Here is a 23,324-nt window from a genome sequence, read left to right as displayed (position 1 = left end):
TTCCTTTTTTATAAACCTCAATCTGGGTCAGGTTGTCATGATATGAAAGTCTGATCTATTGCCAAAATGATTTGATTAAGTTATAAAATATGATCTTACAGTGTTAGGCTTTCACAGGGTAATTCAGAAAAAATAGACCGTAATGTTGATGCACATAGAAAAGAGGTCATGTAATTCAGGTGTGCATTCTGTTTCGGAACGACCCCCGGGCTCATTCTGTTTCGGAACGACCCCCGGGCTCATTCTGTTTCGGAACGACCCCCGGGCTCATTCTGTTTCGGAACGACCCCCGGGCTCATTCTGTTTCGGAACGACCCCCGGGCTCATTCTGTTTCGGAACGACCCCCGGGCTCATTCTGTTTCGGAACGACCCCCGGGCTCATTCTGTTTCGGAACGACCCCCGGGCTATGACGACAGGTCATCTGGTAACTGTACATCAAACATAGTGATCGTAAACGTTGACACTGTGTATAATGACGTGAGTTTTATGATATGGAAATGTGAAGTGCATATATGGACTCACGGTTGTCTGGCTTGCTTGTATGACATCAAAGCAGTATTTTATTATAAACCGTCTCATCTTTCAAAATACATAGTCCTCTTAATTTACAGCACCCCCCCCCCCCCCCAGTCAGACAACAATCATTTCAACAAAAGTAGCTCCATATTCTGAAGGGATGAGGGGGCAACTTGCTGTGGTGCTCCAGTTCAGAAGGTCTGTCAGTCTAAACCCATACAGAGGCTGTGAAGGACAGAGCCAGAGCTCTGACGTCATGTTACTGTACAGGTGCTGCATTCCAATGAAGGCGCTTATCATTTTCAACCCGAATACGAGTGTAAAGGGCTACATGTGTCAGTTGGAGCGTAAAGCTGTGGGAATCAAAACAAAACTAGAGAGGACATTATTGGGGCCATATCTTTTGTTGTGTGTGTGTATAGGGGCCATATTTTATTGTCTGTGTATGGCAACAAAAGTTTTTCTTATTATTTTACCCCATTTTTTTTTTTAAATTTTATCTTGTATAATTGCTGCAACTCCCCAACGGTCTCGGGAGGCAAAGGTCGAGTTATGCGTCCTCCGAAACATGACCCGCCAAACCACACTCCTTAACACCCGCCTGCTGAACCCGGAAGCCAGCCGCACCAACGTGTCGGAGGAAACACTGTTCAACTCGCTCTGGATAAGAGCGTCTGCTAAATGACTTAAATGTAAATGTAACTGACGACCGAAGTCAGCCTGCAGGCGCCCGGCCCGCTATGAGCCTAGTAAAGCTCCCCGGGCCAAACCCTCCCCCAACCCGGATGACACCGGGCCTCCCGGTCACGGCCGGTTGTGACACCCTGGGATCAAACCTGGGTCTCTAGTGACGCCTCAAGCACTGCGATGCATTGCCTTAGACCGCTGCGCCAATCGGGAGCCTCAATTTATGTATTTTTAATACCCTTTGAAACCCTTTACAGAACGAGCTCTGGCTGTCCGAGGACTTTGGAGAGAACTGGGTGAAGATCCACGACATGGTGTGTCTGTTCAAATGGTAAGAGACATCAGCTTTGGGTAACGATGTGTATATAGCAAAGAGACGTCCACTTTGGGTAAAGATGTGTATACAGCGAAGAGACGTCCACTTTGGGTAAAGATGTACCCATCATTACATGGCTGCCCACAAGGTAAGAGTTTGTAAAAAAAAAAAACGAGGATCTTTTAGCAGCCAGTTATCCCATTGCTCATGGTCTGTTTTTGAGTTCCTACAATGACCACTGTTGTTATGTAGACTGAACTGTATGTTCATTCCCTCTCTTAACTGCAGCTCAGTCCCTGTAGTTGATTTGGAGGAATTATATTAGCTTGACCTCTGCTCCCTCAGGCAGCTAGCTGATTGGTTGATGTCGTATGTTGAATAAACCCATAGAATTTGAATACTAGACTGGATATGAACCTTCTTATGATGGTTCAAAGGTCAGACATATTGGTCAGGGAGATGGCCGACCAAGTTTTGCCAGTGCTGTGCTAAGATATTGTTTAAAACAATGAATGTGGAGAATGTATCTGCACTGTATGTATGTTAGCTAGAGGAATGATTCCATAAATGCGCTGTATGTGTTTTTAGAGGAATGATTCCATAATGAGAAAGATTTAACTGCCAATATGCCAACATTCCATTCTAACAAGGCAGTCAATCCTCAGCCATACACTGGCTCGAATCAGTTTATGATAGGATTTAGACTGGCAGGTAGCCAGTATGGTCAGGTAGCCTAGCGGTTCGAGCATTGGGCCAGTAACTGAAAGGTCGCTGGTTTGAAAACCCGAGTCAACAAGGTGAAAAATCTGTCGGTGTGCCCTTCTGCAAGGCACTTAACCCTAATGTGCTTCAGGGGTGCCGTACTACTATGGCTGACCCTGTAAAACAACACATTTCAATGTGACATATAATTATTATTTTTTGTATAAAGTTGTAAATATACTGATTGTATCATATATTAGCACTTGCAGCTTTCCAAGAAAACCAAATCTGAGACTTTTATGGTCTGTTAACATATATATTTTAGAGGCTATTAATATAGAAAATGAGTTCACAACATTTGTAATTATGACAATATCCTAGGTTGACTATAATTCCATTACACAATTTGTGATACATCACATGCCTTACTTTTATTGTCCTGCATCAGTAAAAGCAGGAATTGCATCACCAATGCCACTACTGCACTTCAATCCAATTAGACTGGTTTTGGATTTCTCCCTGACCAAGATGGCTGCCATGTTCACCCAGTTCTGGAACTTTGAGGGTTTAGTCCCTCTAGTAATTTAATAGGATCTCTATGAATAGACCGATCAGCTAGCTGATTCGTTTTTTTAGATGTAGTATGTTGAATAAACATACTAAATGAACATCAATATTGCCCCGACTTATCAGGGCACCGTAAAACACACACCGTAAAACACACACCATAAAACACACACTGTAAAATACACTGTAAGAGCAGGCAGTAAACTGGAATTGCAGTCATGTTAGTGTTTGACTATGTGTTCTCTGGGCCAAGCCCTACCCTGTAGAAGCTCTATTTTTGTGTAGAGTTATTTCCTGGTTCTGCCTGCATTGTGATGAAAGGGCGTCAGTAGTAGCTGAGTGTTTTGTTTACCCTCGCTGGTTCACTTTCTAGCGCTGCGACACCCAGAGCGTCACACACACACACACACACACACACACACACACACTCGATATCACACCACCCAGCCTCTTCTCCCAGAGTCCCTAAAGACCTAACCTTGATAGAAACACAGGAATATAGGTCAAACTTAACTGAACTATGGCATGACAAGACTTTCTGAAGACAAACACAGCAAAGTAGATATTTGAGAAGGGCATGGCTGTACAGTATGTATGTGGGAGGGAATGTGTGATTTTTAAACTGTAACCAAGACGATAAAGCACGTCATCACCAAGGTCTTTTTAGGACAGCAGGATCAGCTGTTTGTCTCTACAGCCTGTCACAACTTCCATCATATCTCCAGCTGTACCCGTGTGTCCCAAACTATATCAGTCCAGTATACATTAAACAGTGATCTTGGTGCTGTGCTAGTGTAACAGTATAACTTTAAACCGTCCCCTCGCCCCGACATGGGCGCGAACCAGGGACCTTCTGCACACATCAACGGTCGCCGCGTGCCATTTCACATCCGTTACACTAGCAACTAAACTTGTTTGGTACAGCGGCAGGTAGCCTAATGGTTAGAGCGTTGGGCCAGTAACCGAAAGGTTGCTGGATCGAATCCCCAAGTGGACAAGGTTTAAAAAAAAATCTGTAATTCTGAACAAGGACGTTAACCCACTGTTCCCCGGTAGGCTGTCATTGTAAATAAGAATTTGTTCTTAACTGACTTGCCTAGTTACATTTTCAAATAAATGTTTACAAAGGCTAGTGATGTGTGGTGACAGCTTGTTGTCTTCTCTGTTTCCAGGGGGATGGACAGTAACATATTCTTCACCACCAGCCTCAATGGATCCTGCAGTAAGTGACACCGACACCCATTCAATAGCTAATAAACTCTAGAATGTCTCTATAGTCTCTATAGTCTGTAATAGTCTGTAATAGTCGTTATAGTCTCTATAGTCTCTAGTCGTGTAATAGTCTCTAGTCGTGTAATAGTCTCTCGTCGTGTAATAGTCTCTCGTCGTGTAATAGTCTCTAGTCGGTGTAATAGTCTCTAGTCGGTGTAATAGTCTCTAGTCGTGTAATAGTCTCTAGTCGTGTAATAGTCTCTAGTCGTGTAATAGTCTCTAGTCGTGTAATAGTCTCTAGTCGTGTAATAGTCTCTAGTCGTGTAATAGTCTCTAGTCGGTGTAATAGTCTCTAGTCGGTGTAATAGTCTCTAGTCGGTGTAATAGTCTCTAGTCGGTGTAATAGTCTCTAGTCGGTGTAATAGTCTCTAGTCGGTGTAATAGTCTCTAGTCGGTGTAATAGTCTCTAGTCGGTGTAATAGTCTCTAGTCGGTGTAATAGTCTCTAGTCGGTGTAATAGTCTCTAGTCGTGTAATAGTTGTGTAATAGTCTCTAGTCGGTGTAATAGTCTCTAGTCGTGTAATAGTTGTGTAATAGTCTCTAGTCGGTGTAATAGTCTCTAGTCATGTAATAGTCTCTAGTCGTGTAATAGTCTCTAGTCGTGTAATAGTCTCTAGTCGTGTAATAGTCTCTAGTCGTGTAATAGTCTCTAGTCGGTGTAATAGTCTCTAGTCGGTGTAATAGTCTCTAGTCGGTGTAATAGTCTCTAGTCGGTGTAATAGTCTCTAGTCGGTGTAATAGTCTCTAGTCGGTGTAATAGTCTCTAGTCGGTGTAATAGTCTCTAGTCGGTGTAATAGTCTCTAGTCGGTGTAATAGTCTCTAGTCGTGTAATAGTTGTAATAGTCTCTAGTCAGTATAATAGTCTCTAGTCGTGTAATAGTTGTGTAATAGTCTCTAGTCGTGTAATAGTTGTGTAATAGTCTCTAGTCGGTGTAATAGTCTCTAGTCGGTGTAATAGTCTCTAGTCGGTGTAATAGTCTCTAGTCGGTGTAATAGTCTCTAGTCGTGTAATAGTCTCTAGTCGTGTAATAGTTGTAATAGTCTCTAGTCAGTATAATAGTCTCTAGTCGTGTAATAGTTGTGTAATAGTCTCTAGTCGGTGTAATAGTCTCTCTAGTCGGTGTAATAGTCTCTAGTCGGTGTAATAGTCTCTAGTCGTGTAATAGTCTCTAGTCGTGTAATAGTCTCTAGTCGTGTAATAGTCTCTAGTCGTGTAATAGTCTCTAGTCGGTGTAATAGTCTCTAGTCGGTGTAATAGTCTCTAGTCGGTGTAATAGTCTCTAGTCGGTGTAATAGTCTCTAGTCGGTGTAATAGTCTCTAGTCGGTGTAATAGTCTCTAGTCGGTGTAATAGTCTCTAGTCGGTGTAATAGTCTCTAGTCGGTGTAATAGTCTCTAGTCGGTGTAATAGTCTCTAGTCGGTGTAATAGTCTCTAGTCGGTGTAATAGTCTCTAGTCGTGTAATAGTCTCTAGTCGTGTAATAGTCTCTAGTCGTGTAATAGTTGTGTAATAGTCTCTAGTCGGTGTAATAGTCTCTAGTCGGTGTAATAGTCTCTAGTCGGTGTAATAGTCTCTAGTGGTGTAATAGTCTCTAGTCGTGTAATAGTCTCTAGTCGTGTAATAGTCTCTAGTCGGTGTAATAGTCTCTAGTCGGTGTAATAGTCTCTAGTCGGTGTAATAGTCTCTAGTCGGTGTAATAGTCTCTAGTCGGTGTAATAGTCTCTAGTCGGTGTAATAGTCTCTAGTCGGTGTAATAGTCTCTAGTCGGTGTAATAGTCTCTAGTCGGTGTAATAGTCTCTAGTCGGTGTAATAGTCTCTAGTCGTGTAATAGTCTCTAGTCGGTGTAATAGTCTCTCTAGTCGGTGTAATAGTCTCTCTAGTCGGTGTAATAGTCTCTATACTCGTTGTAGTCTCTATAGTCGTAGCCTCTTGTGACAGACTGTCATAAATAGTTAATGTGGTTCTGGATTCCAAGATAACTTGATATCTAACTTTAAGAATAGATAAGAAGAACATCTGTCTCTCTCTCAGATGACAGGGGGATGCTGGACTTGAGGAGGACAACGGACTATGGGAAGACCATCAAGACTGTTGCCACTAAGATCTTCTCTTTCGGCCTGGGGGGAAAGTTCCTGTTTGCCTCTGTTATGACTGGAACTGTAAGTATGAGGAAGTGTGTGGTGTGTGTGTGTGTGGTCTACTTGTTTGCATAATGTTTGTGGTCCTGCTTTGAATGTAAGCTTGTTCTCTACGCCTAAGGCCCTTCTCACTCTCTGTTTTTCTCTTTCTCTCTCTCTCTCTCTTTTTCTCTTTCTCTCTCTCTCTGTTTTTCTCCGACCCTCCTCCAGGGCACTCTGAGGATGATCCATGTGTCGACTAACCAGGGGGAGGAGTGGAACATGGCTCAGCTGCCTCCGGTTGGCCACGAGGAGTTCTATTCCATCCTGGCAGCCAATGAGGACATGGTGTTCATGCACGTGGACGAACCAGGAGGTGAGTCAATAGCCTATACTGTGTTCTTTCTTTTTATCTTAAAGTATTTCCACAGTGTTCCTCTAGTTAACCATGTTGGATATGACCTTAACAGGACCAATGTTCCCTCTTCCTGTCCCTCTAGTTAACCATGTTGGATATGACCCTAACAGGATCAATGTTCTCTCCTCTTCCTGTCCCTCTAGTTAACCATGTTGGATATGACCCTAACAGGATCAATGTTCTCTCCTCTTCCTGTCCCTCTAGTTAACCATGTTGGATATGACCTTAACAGGACCAATGTTCTCTCCTGTCCCTCTAGTTAACCATGTTGGATATGACCCTAACAGGATCAATGTTCTCTCCTCTTCCTGTCCCTCTAGTTAACCATGTTGGATATGACCTTAACAGGACCAATGTTCCCTCTTCCTGTCCCTCTAGTTAACCATGTTGGATATGACCCTAACAGGACCAATGTTCTCTCCTCTTCCTGTCCCTCTAGTTAACCATGTTGGATATGACCCTAACAGGACCAATGTTCTCTCCTCTTCCTGTCCCTCTAGTTAACCATGTTGGATATGACCCTAACAGGACCAATGTTCTCTCCTCTTCCTGTCCCTCTAGTTAACCATGTTGGATATGACCTTAACAGGACCAATGTTCTCTCCTGTCCCTCTAGTTAACCATGTTGGATATGACCCTAACAGGACCAATGTTCCCTCTTCCTGTCCCTCTAGTTAACCATGTTGGATATGACCTTAACAGGACCAATGTTCTCTCCTCTTCCTGTCCCTCTAGTTAACCATGTTGGATATGACCCTAACAGGACCAATGTTCTCTCCTGTCCCTCTAGTTAACCATGTTGGATATGACCTTAACAGGATCAATGTTCTCTCCTCTTCCTGTCCCTCTAGTTAACCATGTTGGATATAACCCTAACAGGATCAATGTTCCCTCCTCTTCCTGTCCCTCTAGTTAACCATGTTGGATATGACCTTAACAGGACCAATGTTCTCTCCTCTTCCTGTCCCTATAGTTAACCATGTTGGATATGACCCTAACAGGACCAATGTTCTCTCCTCTTCCTGTCCCTCTAGTTAACCATGTTGGATATGACCCTAACAGGACCAATGTTCTCTCCTGTCCCTCTAGTTAACCATGTTGGATATGACCCTAACAGGACCAATGTTCTCTCCTCTTCCTGTCCCTCTAGTTAACCATGTTGGATATGACCCTAACAGGACCAATGTTCTCTCCTGTCCCTCTAGTTAACCATGTTGGATATGACCCTAACAGGACCAATGTTCTCTCCTGTCCCTCTAGTTAACCATGTTGGATATGACCCTAACAGGACCAATGTTCTCTCCTCTTCCTGTCCCTCTAGTTAACCATGTTGGATATGACCCTAACAGGACCAATGTTCTCTCCTCTTCCTGTCCCTCTAGTTAACCATGTTGGATATGACCTTAACAGGACCAATGTTCTCTCCTGTCCCTCTAGTTAACCATGTTGGATATGACCTTAACAAGACCAATGTTCTCTCCTCTTCCTGTCCCTCTAGTTAACCATGTTGGATATGACCTTAACAGGACCAATGTTCCCTCTTCCTGTCCCTCTAGTTAACCATGTTGGATATGACCCTAACAGGACCAATGTTCTCTCCTGTCCCTCTAGTTAACCATGTTGGATATGACCTTAACAGGACCAATGTTCTCTCCTCTTCCTGTCCCTCTAGTTAACCATGTTGGATATGACCTTAACAGGACCAATGTTCCCTCTTCCTGTCCCTCTAGTTAACCATGTTGGATATGACCCTAACAGGACCAATGTTCTCTCCTGTCCCTCTAGTTAACCATGTTGGATATGACCCTAACAGGACCAATGTTCTCTCCTGTCCCTCTAGTTAACCATGTTGGATATGACCTTAACAGGACCAATGTTCTCTCCTGTCCCTCTAGTTAACCATGTTGGATATGACCCTAACAGGACCAATGTTCCCTCCTCTTCCTGTCCCTCTAGTTAACCATGTTGGATATGACCTTAACAGGATCAATGTTCTCTCCTCTTCCTGTCCCTCTAGTTAACCATGTTGGATATGACCCTAACAGGACCAATGTTCTCTCCTCTTCCTGTCCCTCTAGTTAACCATGTTGGATATGACCTTAACAGGACCAATGTTCTCTCCTGTCCCTCTAGTTAACCATGTTGGATATGACCTTAACAGGACCAATGTTCTCTCCTCTTCCTGTCCCTCTAGTTAACCATGTTGGATATGACCTTAACAGGACCAATGTTCCCTCTTCCTGTCCCTCTAGTTAACCATGTTGGATATGACCCTAACAGGACCAATGTTCTCTCCTGTCCCTCTAGTTAACCATGTTGGATATGACCCTAACAGGACCAATGTTCCCTCCTCTTCCTGTCCCTCTAGTTAACCATGTTGGATATGACCCTAACAGGACCAATGTTCTCTCCTGTCCCTCTAGTTAACCATGTTGGATATGACCCTAACAGGACCAATGTTCTCTCCTCTTCCTGTCCCTCTAGTTAACCATGTTGGATATGACCCTAACAGGACCAATGTTCTCTCCTCTCCCTGTCCCTCTAGTTAAGCATGTTGGATATGACCCTAACAGGACCAATGTTCTCTCCTGTCCCTCTAGTTAACCATGTTGGATATGACCCTAACAGGACCAATGTTCTCTCCTGTCCCTCTAGTTAACCATGTTGGATATGACCCTAACAGGACCAATGTTCTCTCCTCTTCCTGTCCCTCTAGTTAACCATGTTGGATATGACCTTAACAGGACCAATGTTCTCTCCTCTTCCTGTCCCTCTAGTTAACCATGTTGGATATGACCCTAACAGGACCAATGTTCTCTCCTCTTCCTGTCCCTCTAGTTAACCATGTTGGATATGACCCTAACAGGACCAATGTTCTCTCCTGTCCCTCTAGTTAACCATGTTGGATATGACCCTAACAGGACCAATGTTCTCTCCTCTTCCTGTCCCTCTAGTTAACCATGTTGGATATGACCCTAACAGGACCAATGTTCTCTCCTGTTCCTCTAGTTAACCATGTTGGATATGACCCTAACAGGACCAATGTTCTCTCCTGTCCCTCTAGTTAACCATGTTGGATATGACCCTAACAGGACCAATGTTCTCTCCTCTTCCTGTCCCTCTAGTTAACCATGTTGGATATGACCCTAACAGGACCAATGTTCTCTCCTCTTCCTGTCCCTCTAGTTAACCATGTTGGATATGACCCTAACAGGACCAATGTTCTCTCCTCTCCCTGTCCCTCTAGTTAACCATGTTGGATATGACCCTAACAGGACCAATGTTCTCTCCTGTCCCTCTAGTTAACCATGTTGGATATGACCCTAACAGGACCAATGTTCTCTCCTGTCCCTCTAGTTAACCATGTTGGATATGACCCTAACAGGACCAATGTTCTCTCCTCTTCCTGTCCCTCTAGTTAACCATGTTGGATATGACCTTAACAGGACCAATGTTCTCTCCTCTTCCTGTCCCTCTAGTTAACCATGTTGGATATGACCCTAACAGGACCAATGTTCTCTCCTCTTCCTGTCCCTCTAGTTAACCATGTTGGATATGACCCTAACAGGACCAATGTTCTCTCCTGTCCCTCTAGTTAACCATGTTGGATATGACCCTAACAGGACCAATGTTCTCTCCTCTTCCTGTCCCTCTAGTTAACCATGTTGGATATGACCCTAACAGGACCAATGTTCTCTCCTGTTCCTCTAGTTAACCATGTTGGATATGACCCTAACAGGACCAATGTTCTCTCCTGTCCCTCTAGTTAACCATGTTGGATATGACCCTAACAGGACCAATGTTCTCTCCTCTTCCTGTCCCTCTAGTTAACCATGTTGGATATGACCCTAACAGGATCAATGTTCTCTCCTGTCCCTCTAGTTAACCATGTTGGATATGACCCTAACAGGACCAATGTTCTCTCCTGTCCCTCTAGTTAACCATGTTGGATATGACCCTAACAGGACCAATGTTCTCTCCTCTTCCTGTCCCTCTAGTTAACCATGTTGGATATGACCCTAACAGGATCAATGTTCTCTCCTCTTCCTGTCCCTCTAGTTAACCATGTTGGATATGACCCTAACAGGACCAATGTTCTCTCCTCTTCCTGTCCCTCTAGTTAACCATGTTGGATATGACCCTAACAGGACCAATGTTCTCTCCTCTTCCTGTCCCTCTAGTTAACCATGTTGGATATGACCCTAACAGGACCAATGTTCTCTCCTCTTCCTGTCCCTCTAGTTAACCATGTTGGATATGACCCTAACAGGACCAATGTTCTCTCCTCTTCCTGTCCCTCTAGTTAACAATGTTGGATATGACCCTAACAGGACCAATGTTCTCTCCTCTTCCTGTCCCTCTAGTTAACCATGTTGGATATGACCCTAACAGGACCAATGTTCTCTCCTGTCCCTCTAGTTAACCATGTTGGATATGACCCTAACAGGACCAATGTTCTCTCCTGTCCCTCTAGTTAACCATGTTGGATATGACCCTAACAGGACCAATGTTCTCTCCTCTTCCTGTCCCTCTATTTAACCATGTTGGATATGACCCTAACAGGACCAATGTTCTCTCCTGTCCCTCTAGTTAACCATGTTGGATATGACCTTAACAGGACCAATGTTCTCTCCTCTTCCTGTCCCTCTAGTTAACCATGTTGGATATGACCCTAACAGGACCAATGTTCTCTCCTCTTCCTGTCCCTCTATTTAACCATGTTGGATATGACCCTAACAGGACCAATGTTCTCTCCTGTTCCTCTAGTTAACCATGTTGGATATGACCCTAACAGGACCAATGTTCTCTCCTCTTCCTGTCCCTCTAGTTAACCATGTTGGATATGACCCTAACAGGACCAATGTTCTCTCCTCTTCCTGTCCCTCTAGTTAACCATGTTGGATATGACCCTAACAGGACCAATGTTCTCTCCTGTCCCTCTAGTTAACCATGTTGGATATGACCCTAACAGGACCAATGTTCTCTCCTCTTCCTGTCCCTCTAGTTAACCATGTTGGATATGACCCTAACAGGACCAATGTTCTCTTCCTGTCCCTCTAGTTAACCATGTTGGATATGACCCTAACAGGACCAATGTTCTCTCCTGTCCCTCTAGTTAACCATGTTGGATATGACCCTAACAGGACCAATGTTCTCTCCTCTTCCTGTCCCTCTAGTTAACCATGTTGGATATGACCTTAACAGGACCAATGTTCTCTCCTCTTCCTGTCCCTCTAGTTAACCATGTTGGATATGACCCTAACAGGACCAATGTTCTCTCCTCTTCCTGTCCCTCTAGTTAACCATGTTGGATATGACCCTAACAGGACCAATGTTCTCTCCTGTTCCTCTAGTTAACCATGTTGGATATGACCCTAACAGGACCAATGTTCTCTCCTCTTCCTGTCCCTCTAGTTAACCATGTTGGATATGACCCTAACAGGACCAATGTTCTCTCCTCTTCCTGTCCCTCTAGTTAACCATGTTGGATATGACCCTAACAGGACCAATGTTCTCTCCTGTCCCTCTAGTTAACCATGTTGGATATGACCCTAACAGGACCAATGTTCTCTCCTCTTCCTGTCCCTCTAGTTAACCATGTTGGATATGACCCTAACAGGACCAATGTTCTCTTCCTGTCCCTCTAGTTAACCATGTTGGATATGACCCTAACAGGACCAATGTTCTCTCCTGTCCCTCTAGTTAACCATGTTGGATATGACCCTAACAGGACCAATGTTCTCTCCTCTTCCTGTCCCTCTAGTTAACCATGTTGGATATGACCTTAACAGGACCAATGTTCTCTCCTCTTCCTGTCCCTCTAGTTAACCATGTTGGATATGACCCTAACAGGATCAATGTTCTCTCCTGTCCCTCTAGTTAACCATGTTGGATATGACCCTAACAGGACCAATGTTCTCTCCTGTCCCTCTAGTTAACCATGTTGGATATGACCCTAACAGGACCAATGTTCTCTCCTCTTCCTGTCCCTCTGTTAACCATGTTGGATATGACCCTAACAGGATCAATGTTCTCTCCTCTTCCTGTCCCTCTAGTTAACCATGTTGGATATGACCCTAACAGGATCAATGTTCTCTCCTCTTCCTGTCCCTCTAGTTAACCATGTTGGATATGACCCTAACAGGACCAATGTTCTCTCCTCTTCCTGTCCCTCTAGTTAACCATGTTGGATATGACCCTAACAGGACCAATGTTCTCTCCTCTTCCTGTCCCTCTAGTTAACCATGTTGGATATGACCCTAACAGGACCAATGTTCTCTCCTCTTCCTGTCCCTCTAGTTAACCATGTTGGATATGACCCTAACAGGACCAATGTTCTCTCCTCTTCCTGTCCCTCTAGTTAACCATGTTGGATATGACCTTAACAGGACCAATGTTCTCTCCTGTCCCTCTAGTTAACCATGTTGGATATGACCCTAACAGGACCAATGTTCTCTCCTGTCCCTCTAGTTAACCATGTTGGATATGACCCTAACAGGACCAATGTTCCCTCCTCTTCCTGTCCCTCTAGTTAACCATGTTGGATATGACCCTAACAGGACCAATGTTCTCTCCTGTCCCTCTAGTTAACCATGTTGGATATGACCTTAACAGGACCAATGTTCTCTCCTCTTCCTGTCCCTCTAGTTAACCATGTTGGATATGACCCTAACAGGACCAATGTTCTCTCCTCTTCCTGTCCCTCTAGTTAACCATGTTGGATATGACCTTAACAGGACACTGTTCTCTCCTCTTCCTGTCCCTCTAGTTAACCATGTTGGATATGACCTTAACAGGACCAATGTTCTCTCCTCTTCCTGTCCCTCTAGTTAACCATGTTGGATATGACCCTAACAGGACCAATGTTCTCTCCTCTTCCTGTCCCTCTAGTTAACCATGTTGGATATGACCCTAACAGGACCAATGTTCTCTCCTCTTCCTGTCCCTCTAGTTAACCATGTTGGATATGACCCTAACAGGATCAATGTTCTCTCCTCTTCCTGTCCCTCTAGTTAACCATGTTGGATATGACCCTAACAGGACCAATGTTCTCTCCTGTCCCTCTAGTTAACCATGTTGGATATGACCTTAACAGGACCAATGTTCTCTCCTCTTCCTGTCCCTCTAGTTAACCATGTTGGATATGACCTTAACAGGACCAATGTTCTCTCCTCTTCCTGTCCCTCTAGTTAACCATGTTGGATATGACCTTAACAGGACCAATGTTCTCTCCTCTTCCTGTCCCTCTAGTTAACCATGTTGGATATGACCCTAACAGGACCAATGTTCTCTCCTCTTCCTGTCCCTCTAGTTAACCATGTTGGATATGACCCTAACAGGACCAATGTTCTCTCCTCTTCCTGTCCCTCTAGTTAACCATGTTGGATATGACCCTAACAGGACCAATGTTCTCTCCTGTCCCTCTAGTTAACCATGTTGGATATGACCCTAACAGGATCAATGTTCTCTCCTGTCCCTCTAGTTAACCATGTTGGATATGACCTTAACAGGACCAATGTTCTCTCCTCTTCCTGTCCCTCTAGTTAACCATGTTGGATATGACCTTAACAGGACCAATGTTCTCTCCTCTTCCTGTCCCTCTAGTTAACCATGTTGGATATGACCTTAACAGGACCAATGTTCTCTCCTGTCCCTCTAGTTAACCATGTTGGATATGACCCTAACAGGATCAATGTTCTCTCCTCTTCCTGTCCCTCTAGTTAACCATGTTGGATATGACCCTAACAGGATCAATGTTCTCTCCTGTCCCTCTAGTTAACCATGTTGGATATGACCCTAACAGGACCAATGTTCTCTCCTCTTCCTGTCCCTCTAGTTAACCATGTTGGATATGACCCTAACAGGACCAATGTTCTCTCCTGTCCCTCTAGTTAACCATGTTGGATATGACCCTAACAGGACCAATGTTCTCTCCTCTTCCTGTCCCTCTAGTTAACCATGTTGGATATGACCCTAACAGGACCAATGTTCTCTCCTGTCCCTCTAGTTAACCATGTTGGATATGACCCTAACAGGACCAATGTTCTCTCCTGTCCCTCTAGTTAACCATGTTGGATATGACCCTAACAGGATCAATGTTCCCTCTTCCTGTCCCTCTAGTTAACCATGTTGGATATGACCCTAACAGGACCAATGTTCTCTCCTCTTCCTGTCCCTCTAGTTAACCATGTTGGATATGACCCTAACAGGACCAATGTTCTCTCCTCTTCCTGTCCCTCTAGTTAACCATGTTGGATATGACCTTAACAGGACCAATGTTCTCTCCTCTTCCTGTCCCTCTAGTTAACCATGTTGGATATGACCCTAACAGGATCAATGTTCTCTCCTCTTCCTGTCCCTCTAGTTAACCATGTTGGATATGACCTTAACAGGACCAATGTTCTCTCCTCTTCCTGTCCCTCTAGTTAACCATGTTGGATATGACCTTAACAGGACCAATGTTCCCTCTTCCTGTCCCTCTAGTTAACCATGTTGGATATGACCCTAACAGGACCAATGTTCTCTCCTGTCCCTCTAGTTAACCATGTTGGATATGACCCTAACAGGACCAATGTTCTCTCCTGTCCCTCTAGTTAACCATGTTGGATATGACCTTAACAGGACCAATGTTCTCTCCTGTCCCTCTAGTTAACCATGTTGGATATGACCCTAACAGGACCAATGTTCCCTCCTCTTCCTGTCCCTCTAGTTAACCATGTTGGATATGACCTTAACAGGATCAATGTTCTCTCCTCTTCCTGTCCCTCTAGTTAACCATGTTGGATATGACCCTAACAGGACCAATGTTCTCTCCTCTTCCTGTCCCTCTAGTTAACCATGTTGGATATGACCTTAACAGGACCAATGTTCTCTCCTGTCCCTCTAGTTAACCATGTTGGATATGACCTTAACAGGACCAATGTTCTCTCCTCTTCCTGTCCCTCTAGTTAACCATGTTGGATATGACCTTAACAGGACCAATGTTCCCTCTTCCTGTCCCTCTAGTTAACCATGTTGGATATGACCCTAACAGGACCAATGTTCTCTCCTGTCCCTCTAGTTAACCATGTTGGATATGACCCTAACAGGACCAATGTTCCCTCCTCTTCCTGTCCCTCTAGTTAACCATGTTGGATATGACCCTAACAGGACCAATGTTCTCTCCTGTCCCTCTAGTTAACCATGTTGGATATGACCCTAACAGGACCAATGTTCTCTCCTCTTCCTGTCCCTCTAGTTAACCATGTTGGATATGACCCTAACAGGACCAATGTTCTCTCCTCTCCCTGTCCCTCTAGTTAAGCATGTTGGATATGACCCTAACAGGACCAATGTTCTCTCCTGTCCCTCTAGTTAACCATGTTGGATATGACCCTAACAGGACCAATGTTCTCTCCTGTCCCTCTAGTTAACCATGTTGGATATGACCCTAACAGGACCAATGTTCTCTCCTCTTCCTGTCCCTCTAGTTAACCATGTTGGATATGACCTTAACAGGACCAATGTTCTCTCCTCTTCCTGTCCCTCTAGTTAACCATGTTGGATATGACCCTAACAGGACCAATGTTCTCTCCTCTTCCTGTCCCTCTAGTTAACCATGTTGGATATGACCCTAACAGGACCAATGTTCTCTCCTGTCCCTCTAGTTAACCATGTTGGATATGACCCTAACAGGACCAATGTTCTCTCCTCTTCCTGTCCCTCTAGTTAACCATGTTGGATATGACCCTAACAGGACCAATGTTCTCTCCTGTTCCTCTAGTTAACCATGTTGGATATGACCCTAACAGGACCAATGTTCTCTCCTGTCCCTCTAGTTAACCATGTTGGATATGACCCTAACAGGACCAATGTTCTCTCCTCTTCCTGTCCCTCTAGTTAACCATGTTGGATATGACCCTAACAGGACCAATGTTCTCTCCTCTTCCTGTCCCTCTAGTTAACCATGTTGGATATGACCCTAACAGGACCAATGTTCTCTCCTCTCCCTGTCCCTCTAGTTAACCATGTTGGATATGACCCTAACAGGACCAATGTTCTCTCCTGTCCCTCTAGTTAACCATGTTGGATATGACCCTAACAGGACCAATGTTCTCTCCTGTCCCTCTAGTTAACCATGTTGGATATGACCCTAACAGGACCAATGTTCTCTCCTCTTCCTGTCCCTCTAGTTAACCATGTTGGATATGACCTTAACAGGACCAATGTTCTCTCCTCTTCCTGTCCCTCTAGTTAACCATGTTGGATATGACCCTAACAGGACCAATGTTCTCTCCTCTTCCTGTCCCTCTAGTTAACCATGTTGGATATGACCCTAACAGGACCAATGTTCTCTCCTGTCCCTCTAGTTAACCATGTTGGATATGACCCTAACAGGACCAATGTTCTCTCCTCTTCCTGTCCCTCTAGTTAACCATGTTGGATATGACCCTAACAGGACCAATGTTCTCTCCTGTTCCTCTAGTTAACCATGTTGGATATGACCCTAACAGGACCAATGTTCTCTCCTGTCCCTCTAGTTAACCATGTTGGATATGACCCTAACAGGACCAATGTTCTCTCCTCTTCCTGTCCCTCTAGTTAACCATGTTGGATATGACCCTAACAGGATCAATGTTCTCTCCTGTCCCTCTAGTTAACCATGTTGGATATGACCCTAACAGGACCAATGTTCTCTCCTGTCCCTCTAGTTAACCATGTTGGATATGACCCTAACAGGACCAATGTTCTCTCCTCTTCCTGTCCCTCTAGTTAACCATGTTGGATATGACCCTAACAGGATCAATGTTCTCTCCTCTTCCTGTCCCTCTAGTTAACCATGTTGGATATGACCCTAACAGGACCAATGTTCTCTCCTCTTCCTGTCCCTCTAGTTAACCATGTTGGATATGACCCTAACAGGACCAATGTTCTCTCCTCTTCCTGTCCCTCTAGTTAACCATGTTGGATATGACCCTAACAGGACCAATGTTCTCTCCTCTTCCTGTCCCTCTAGTTAACCATGTTGGATATGACCCTAACAGGACCAATGTTCTCTCCTCTTCCTGTCCCTCTAGTTAACAATGTTGGATATGACCCTAACAGGACCAATGTTCTCTCCTCTTCCTGTCCCTCTAGTTAACCATGTTGGATATGACCCTAACAGGACCAATGTTCTCTCCTGTCCCTCTAGTTAACCATGTTGGATATGACCCTAACAGGACCAATGTTCTCTCCTGTCCCTCTAGTTAACCATGTTGGATATGACCCTAACAGGACCAATGTTCTCTCCTCTTCCTGTCCCTCTATTTAACCATGTTGGATATGACCCTAACAGGACCAATGTTCTCTCCTGTCCCTCTAGTTAACCATGTTGGATATGACCTTAACAGGACCAATGTTCTCTCCTCTTCCTGTCCCTCTAGTTAACCATGTTGGATATGACCCTAACAGGACCAATGTTCTCTCCTCTTCCTGTCCCTCTATTTAACCATGTTGGATATGACCCTAACAGGACCAATGTTCTCTCCTGTTCCTCTAGTTAACCATGTTGGATATGACCCTAACAGGACCAATGTTCTCTCCTCTTCCTGTCCCTCTAGTTAACCATGTTGGATATGACCCTAACAGGACCAATGTTCTCTCCTCTTCCTGTCCCTCTAGTTAACCATGTTGGATATGACCCTAACAGGACCAATGTTCTCTCCTGTCCCTCTAGTTAACCATGTTGGATATGACCCTAACAGGACCAATGTTCTCTCCTGTCCCTCTAGTTAACCATGTTGGATATGACCCTAACAGGACCAATGTTCTCTTCCTGTCCCTCTAGTTAACCATGTTGGATATGACCCTAACAGGACCAATGTTCTCTCCTGTCCCTCTAGTTAACCATGTTGGATATGACCCTAACAGGACCAATGTTCTCTCCTCTTCCTGTCCCTCTAGTTAACCATGTTGGATATGACCTTAACAGGACCAATGTTCTCTCCTCTTCCTGTCCCTCTAGTTAACCATGTTGGATATGACCTTAACAGGACCAATGTTCTCTCCTCTTCCTGTCCCTCTAGTTAACCATGTTGGATATGACCCTAACAGGACCAATGTTCTCTCCTCTTCCTGTCCCTCTAGTTAACCATGTTGGATATGACCCTAACAGGACCAATGTTCTCTCCTGTTCCTCTAGTTAACCATGTTGGATATGACCCTAACAGGACCAATGTTCTCTCCTCTTCCTGTCCCTCTAGTTAACCATGTTGGATATGACCCTAACAGGACCAATGTTCTCTCCTCTTCCTGTCCCTCTAGTTAACCATGTTGGATATGACCCTAACAGGACCAATGTTCTCTCCTGTCCCTCTAGTTAACCATGTTGGATATGACCCTAACAGGACCAATGTTCTCTCCTCTTCCTGTCCCTCTAGTTAACCATGTTGGATATGACCCTAACAGGACCAATGTTCTCTTCCTGTCCCTCTAGTTAACCATGTTGGATATGACCCTAACAGGACCAATGTTCTCTCCTGTCCCTCTAGTTAACCATGTTGGATATGACCCTAACAGGACCAATGTTCTCTCCTCTTCCTGTCCCTCTAGTTAACCATGTTGGATATGACCTTAACAGGACCAATGTTCTCTCCTCTTCCTGTCCCTCTAGTTAACCATGTTGGATATGACCCTAACAGGATCAATGTTCTCTCCTGTCCCTCTAGTTAACCATGTTGGATATGACCCTAACAGGACCAATGTTCTCTCCTGTCCCTCTAGTTAACCATGTTGGATATGACCCTAACAGGACCAATGTTCTCTCCTCTTCCTGTCCCTCTGTTAACCATGTTGGATATGACCCTAACAGGATCAATGTTCTCTCCTCTTCCTGTCCCTCTAGTTAACCATGTTGGATATGACCCTAACAGGATCAATGTTCTCTCCTCTTCCTGTCCCTCTAGTTAACCATGTTGGATATGACCCTAACAGGACCAATGTTCTCTCCTCTTCCTGTCCCTCTAGTTAACCATGTTGGATATGACCCTAACAGGACCAATGTTCTCTCCTCTTCCTGTCCCTCTAGTTAACCATGTTGGATATGACCCTAACAGGACCAATGTTCTCTCCTCTTCCTGTCCCTCTAGTTAACCATGTTGGATATGACCCTAACAGGACCAATGTTCTCTCCTCTTCCTGTCCCTCTAGTTAACCATGTTGGATATGACCTTAACAGGACCAATGTTCTCTCCTGTCCCTCTAGTTAACCATGTTGGATATGACCCTAACAGGACCAATGTTCTCTCCTGTCCCTCTAGTTAACCATGTTGGATATGACCCTAACAGGACCAATGTTCCCTCCTCTTCCTGTCCCTCTAGTTAACCATGTTGGATATGACCCTAACAGGACCAATGTTCTCTCCTGTCCCTCTAGTTAACCATGCTGGATATGACCTTAACAGGACCAATGTTCTCTCCTCTTCCTGTCCCTCTAGTTAACCATGTTGGATATGACCCTAACAGGACCAATGTTCTCTCCTCTTCCTGTCCCTCTAGTTAACCATGTTGGATATGACCTTAACAGGACACTGTTCTCTCCTCTTCCTGTCCCTCTAGTTAACCATGTTGGATATGACCTTAACAGGACCAATGTTCTCTCCTCTTCCTGTCCCTCTAGTTAACCATGTTGGATATGACCCTAACAGGACCAATGTTCTCTCCTCTTCCTGTCCCTCTAGTTAACCATGTTGGATATGACCCTAACAGGACCAATGTTCTCTCCTCTTCCTGTCCCTCTAGTTAACCATGTTGGATATGACCCTAACAGGATCAATGTTCTCTCCTCTTCCTGTCCCTCTAGTTAACCATGTTGGATATGACCCTAACAGGACCAATGTTCTCTCCTGTCCCTCTAGTTAACCATGTTGGATATGACCTTAACAGGACCAATGTTCTCTCCTCTTCCTGTCCCTCTAGTTAACCATGTTGGATATGACCTTAACAGGACCAATGTTCTCTCCTCTTCCTGTCCCTCTAGTTAACCATGTTGGATATGACCTTAACAGGACCAATGTTCTCTCCTCTTCCTGTCCCTCTAGTTAACCATGTTGGATATGACCCTAACAGGACCAATGTTCTCTCCTCTTCCTGTCCCTCTAGTTAACCATGTTGGATATGACCCTAACAGGACCAATGTTCTCTCCTCTTCCTGTCCCTCTAGTTAACCATGTTGGATATGACCCTAACAGGACCAATGTTCTCTCCTGTCCCTCTAGTTAACCATGTTGGATATGACCCTAACAGGATCAATGTTCTCTCCTGTCCCTCTAGTTAACCATGTTGGATATGACCTTAACAGGACCAATGTTCTCTCCTCTTCCTGTCCCTCTAGTTAACCATGTTGGATATGACCTTAACAGGACCAATGTTCTCTCCTCTTCCTGTCCCTCTAGTTAACCATGTTGGATATGACCTTAACAGGACCAATGTTCTCTCCTGTCCCTCTAGTTAACCATGTTGGATATGACCCTAACAGGATCAATGTTCTCTCCTCTTCCTGTCCCTCTAGTTAACCATGTTGGATATGACCCTAACAGGATCAATGTTCTCTCCTGTCCCTCTAGTTAACCATGTTGGATATGACCCTAACAGGACCAATGTTCTCTCCTCTTCCTGTCCCTCTAGTTAACCATGTTGGATATGACCCTAACAGGACCAATGTTCTCTCCTGTCCCTCTAGTTAACCATGTTGGATATGACCCTAACAGGACCAATGTTCTCTCCTCTTCCTGTCCCTCTAGTTAACCATGTTGGATATGACCCTAACAGGACCAATGTTCTCTCCTGTCCCTCTAGTTAACCATGTTGGATATGACCCTAACAGGACCAATGTTCTCTCCTGTCCCTCTAGTTAACCATGTTGGATATGACCCTAACAGGATCAATGTTCCCTCTTCCTGTCCCTCTAGTTAACCATGTTGGATATGACCCTAACAGGACCAATGTTCTCTCCTCTTCCTGTCCCTCTAGTTAACCATGTTGGATATGACCCTAACAGGACCAATGTTCTCTCCTCTTCCTGTCCCTCTAGTTAACCATGTTGGATATGACCTTAACAGGACCAATGTTCTCTCCTCTTCCTGTCCCTCTAGTTAACCATGTTGGATATGACCCTAACAGGATCAATGTTCTCTCCTCTTCCTGTCCCTCTAGTTAACCATGTTGGATATGACCTTAACAGGACCAATGTTCTCTCCTCTTCCTGTCCCTCTAGTTAACCATGTTGGATATGACCCTAACAGGATCAATGTTCTCTCCTGTCCCTCTAGTTAACCATGTTGGATATGACCCTAACAGGATCAATGTTCTCTCCTGTCCCTCTAGTTAACCATGTTGGATATGACCTTAACAGGACCAATGTTCTCTCCTCTTCCTGTCCCTCTAGTTAACCATGTTGGATATGACCCTAACAGGACCAATGTTCTCTCCTCTTCCTGTCCCTCTAGTTAACCATGTTGGATATGACCTTAACAGGACCAATGTTCTCTCCTCTTCCTGTCCCTCTAGTTAACCATGTTGGATATGACCCTAACAGGACCAATGTTCTCTCCTGTCCCTCTAGTTAACCATGTTGGATATGACCCTAACAGGATCAATGTTCCCTCTTCCTGTCCCTCTAGTTAACCATGTTGGATATGACCCTAACAGGACCAATGTTCTCTCCTCTTCCTGTCCCTCTAGTTAACCATGTTGGATATGACCCTAACAGGACCAATGTTCTCTCCTCTTCCTGTCCCTCTAGTTAACCATGTTGGATATGACCTTAACAGGACCAATGTTCTCTCCTCTTCCTGTCCCTCTAGTTAACCATGTTGGATATGACCCTAACAGGATCAATGTTCTCTCCTCTTCCTGTCCCTCTAGTTAACCATGTTGGATATGACCTTAACAGGACCAATGTTCTCTCCTCTTCCTGTCCCTCTAGTTAACCATGTTGGATATGACCCTAACAGGATCAATGTTCTCTCCTGTCCCTCTAGTTAACCATGTTGGATATGACCCTAACAGGATCAATGTTCTCTCCTGTCCCTCTAGTTAACCATGTTGGATATGACCTTAACAGGACCAATGTTCTCTCCTCTTCCTGTCCCTCTAGTTAACCATGTTGGATATGACCCTAACAGGACCAATGTTCTCTCCTCTTCCTGTCCCTCTAGTTAACCATGTTGGATATGACCTTAACAGGACCAATGTTCTCTCCTCTTCCTGTCCCTCTAGTTAACCATGTTGGATATGACCCTAACAGGACCAATGTTCTCTCCTCTTCCTGTCCCTCTAGTTAACCATGTTGGATATGACCCTAACAGGATCAATGTTCTCTCCTCTTCCTGTCCCTCTAGTTAACCATGTTGGATATGACCCTAACAGGACCAATGTTCTCTCCTGTCCCTCTAGTTAACCATGTTGGATATGACCTTAACAGGACCAATGTTCTCTCCTCTTCCTGTCCCTCTAGTTAACCATGTTGGATATGACCTTAACAGGACCAATGTTCTCTCCTCTTCCTGTCCCTCTAGTTAACCATGTTGGATATGACCCTAACAGGACCAATGTTCTCTCCTCTTCCTGTCCCTCTAGTTAACCATGTTGGATATGACCCTAACAGGACCAATGTTCTCTCCTGTCCCTCTAGTTAACCATGTTGGATATGACCCTAACAGGATCAATGTTCTCTCCTGTCCCTCTAGTTAACCATGTTGGATA

At 44.5% G+C, this 23,324-nt stretch overlaps 1 protein-coding gene across 1 annotated transcript in view; it reads left to right on the top strand.

Annotated features, from left to right (window-relative positions):
- LOC139557864 (sortilin-like) overlaps nucleotides 1–23,324 on the top strand; it is a 51,358-nt gene that overhangs the window by 13,164 nt on the left and 14,870 nt on the right. Inside the window, exons 6-9 of the mRNA XM_071373135.1 lie at nucleotides 1,463–1,536; nucleotides 3,963–4,012; nucleotides 6,096–6,223; nucleotides 6,413–6,557. Coding sequence (XP_071229236.1) covers nucleotides 1,463–1,536; nucleotides 3,963–4,012; nucleotides 6,096–6,223; nucleotides 6,413–6,557 — 397 coding nt within the window. The remainder of the gene's footprint in view (nucleotides 1–1,462; nucleotides 1,537–3,962; nucleotides 4,013–6,095; nucleotides 6,224–6,412; nucleotides 6,558–23,324) is intronic.

The sequence above is a fragment of the Salvelinus alpinus genome, chromosome 28 (genome assembly GCF_045679555.1).
Source record: "Salvelinus alpinus chromosome 28, SLU_Salpinus.1, whole genome shotgun sequence".
Classification (NCBI taxonomy): Eukaryota; Metazoa; Chordata; class Actinopteri; order Salmoniformes; family Salmonidae; genus Salvelinus; species Salvelinus alpinus.
The sequence above is the reverse complement of the archived record's forward strand: the minus strand, read 5'-3'. Positions and strand labels throughout refer to the sequence as shown.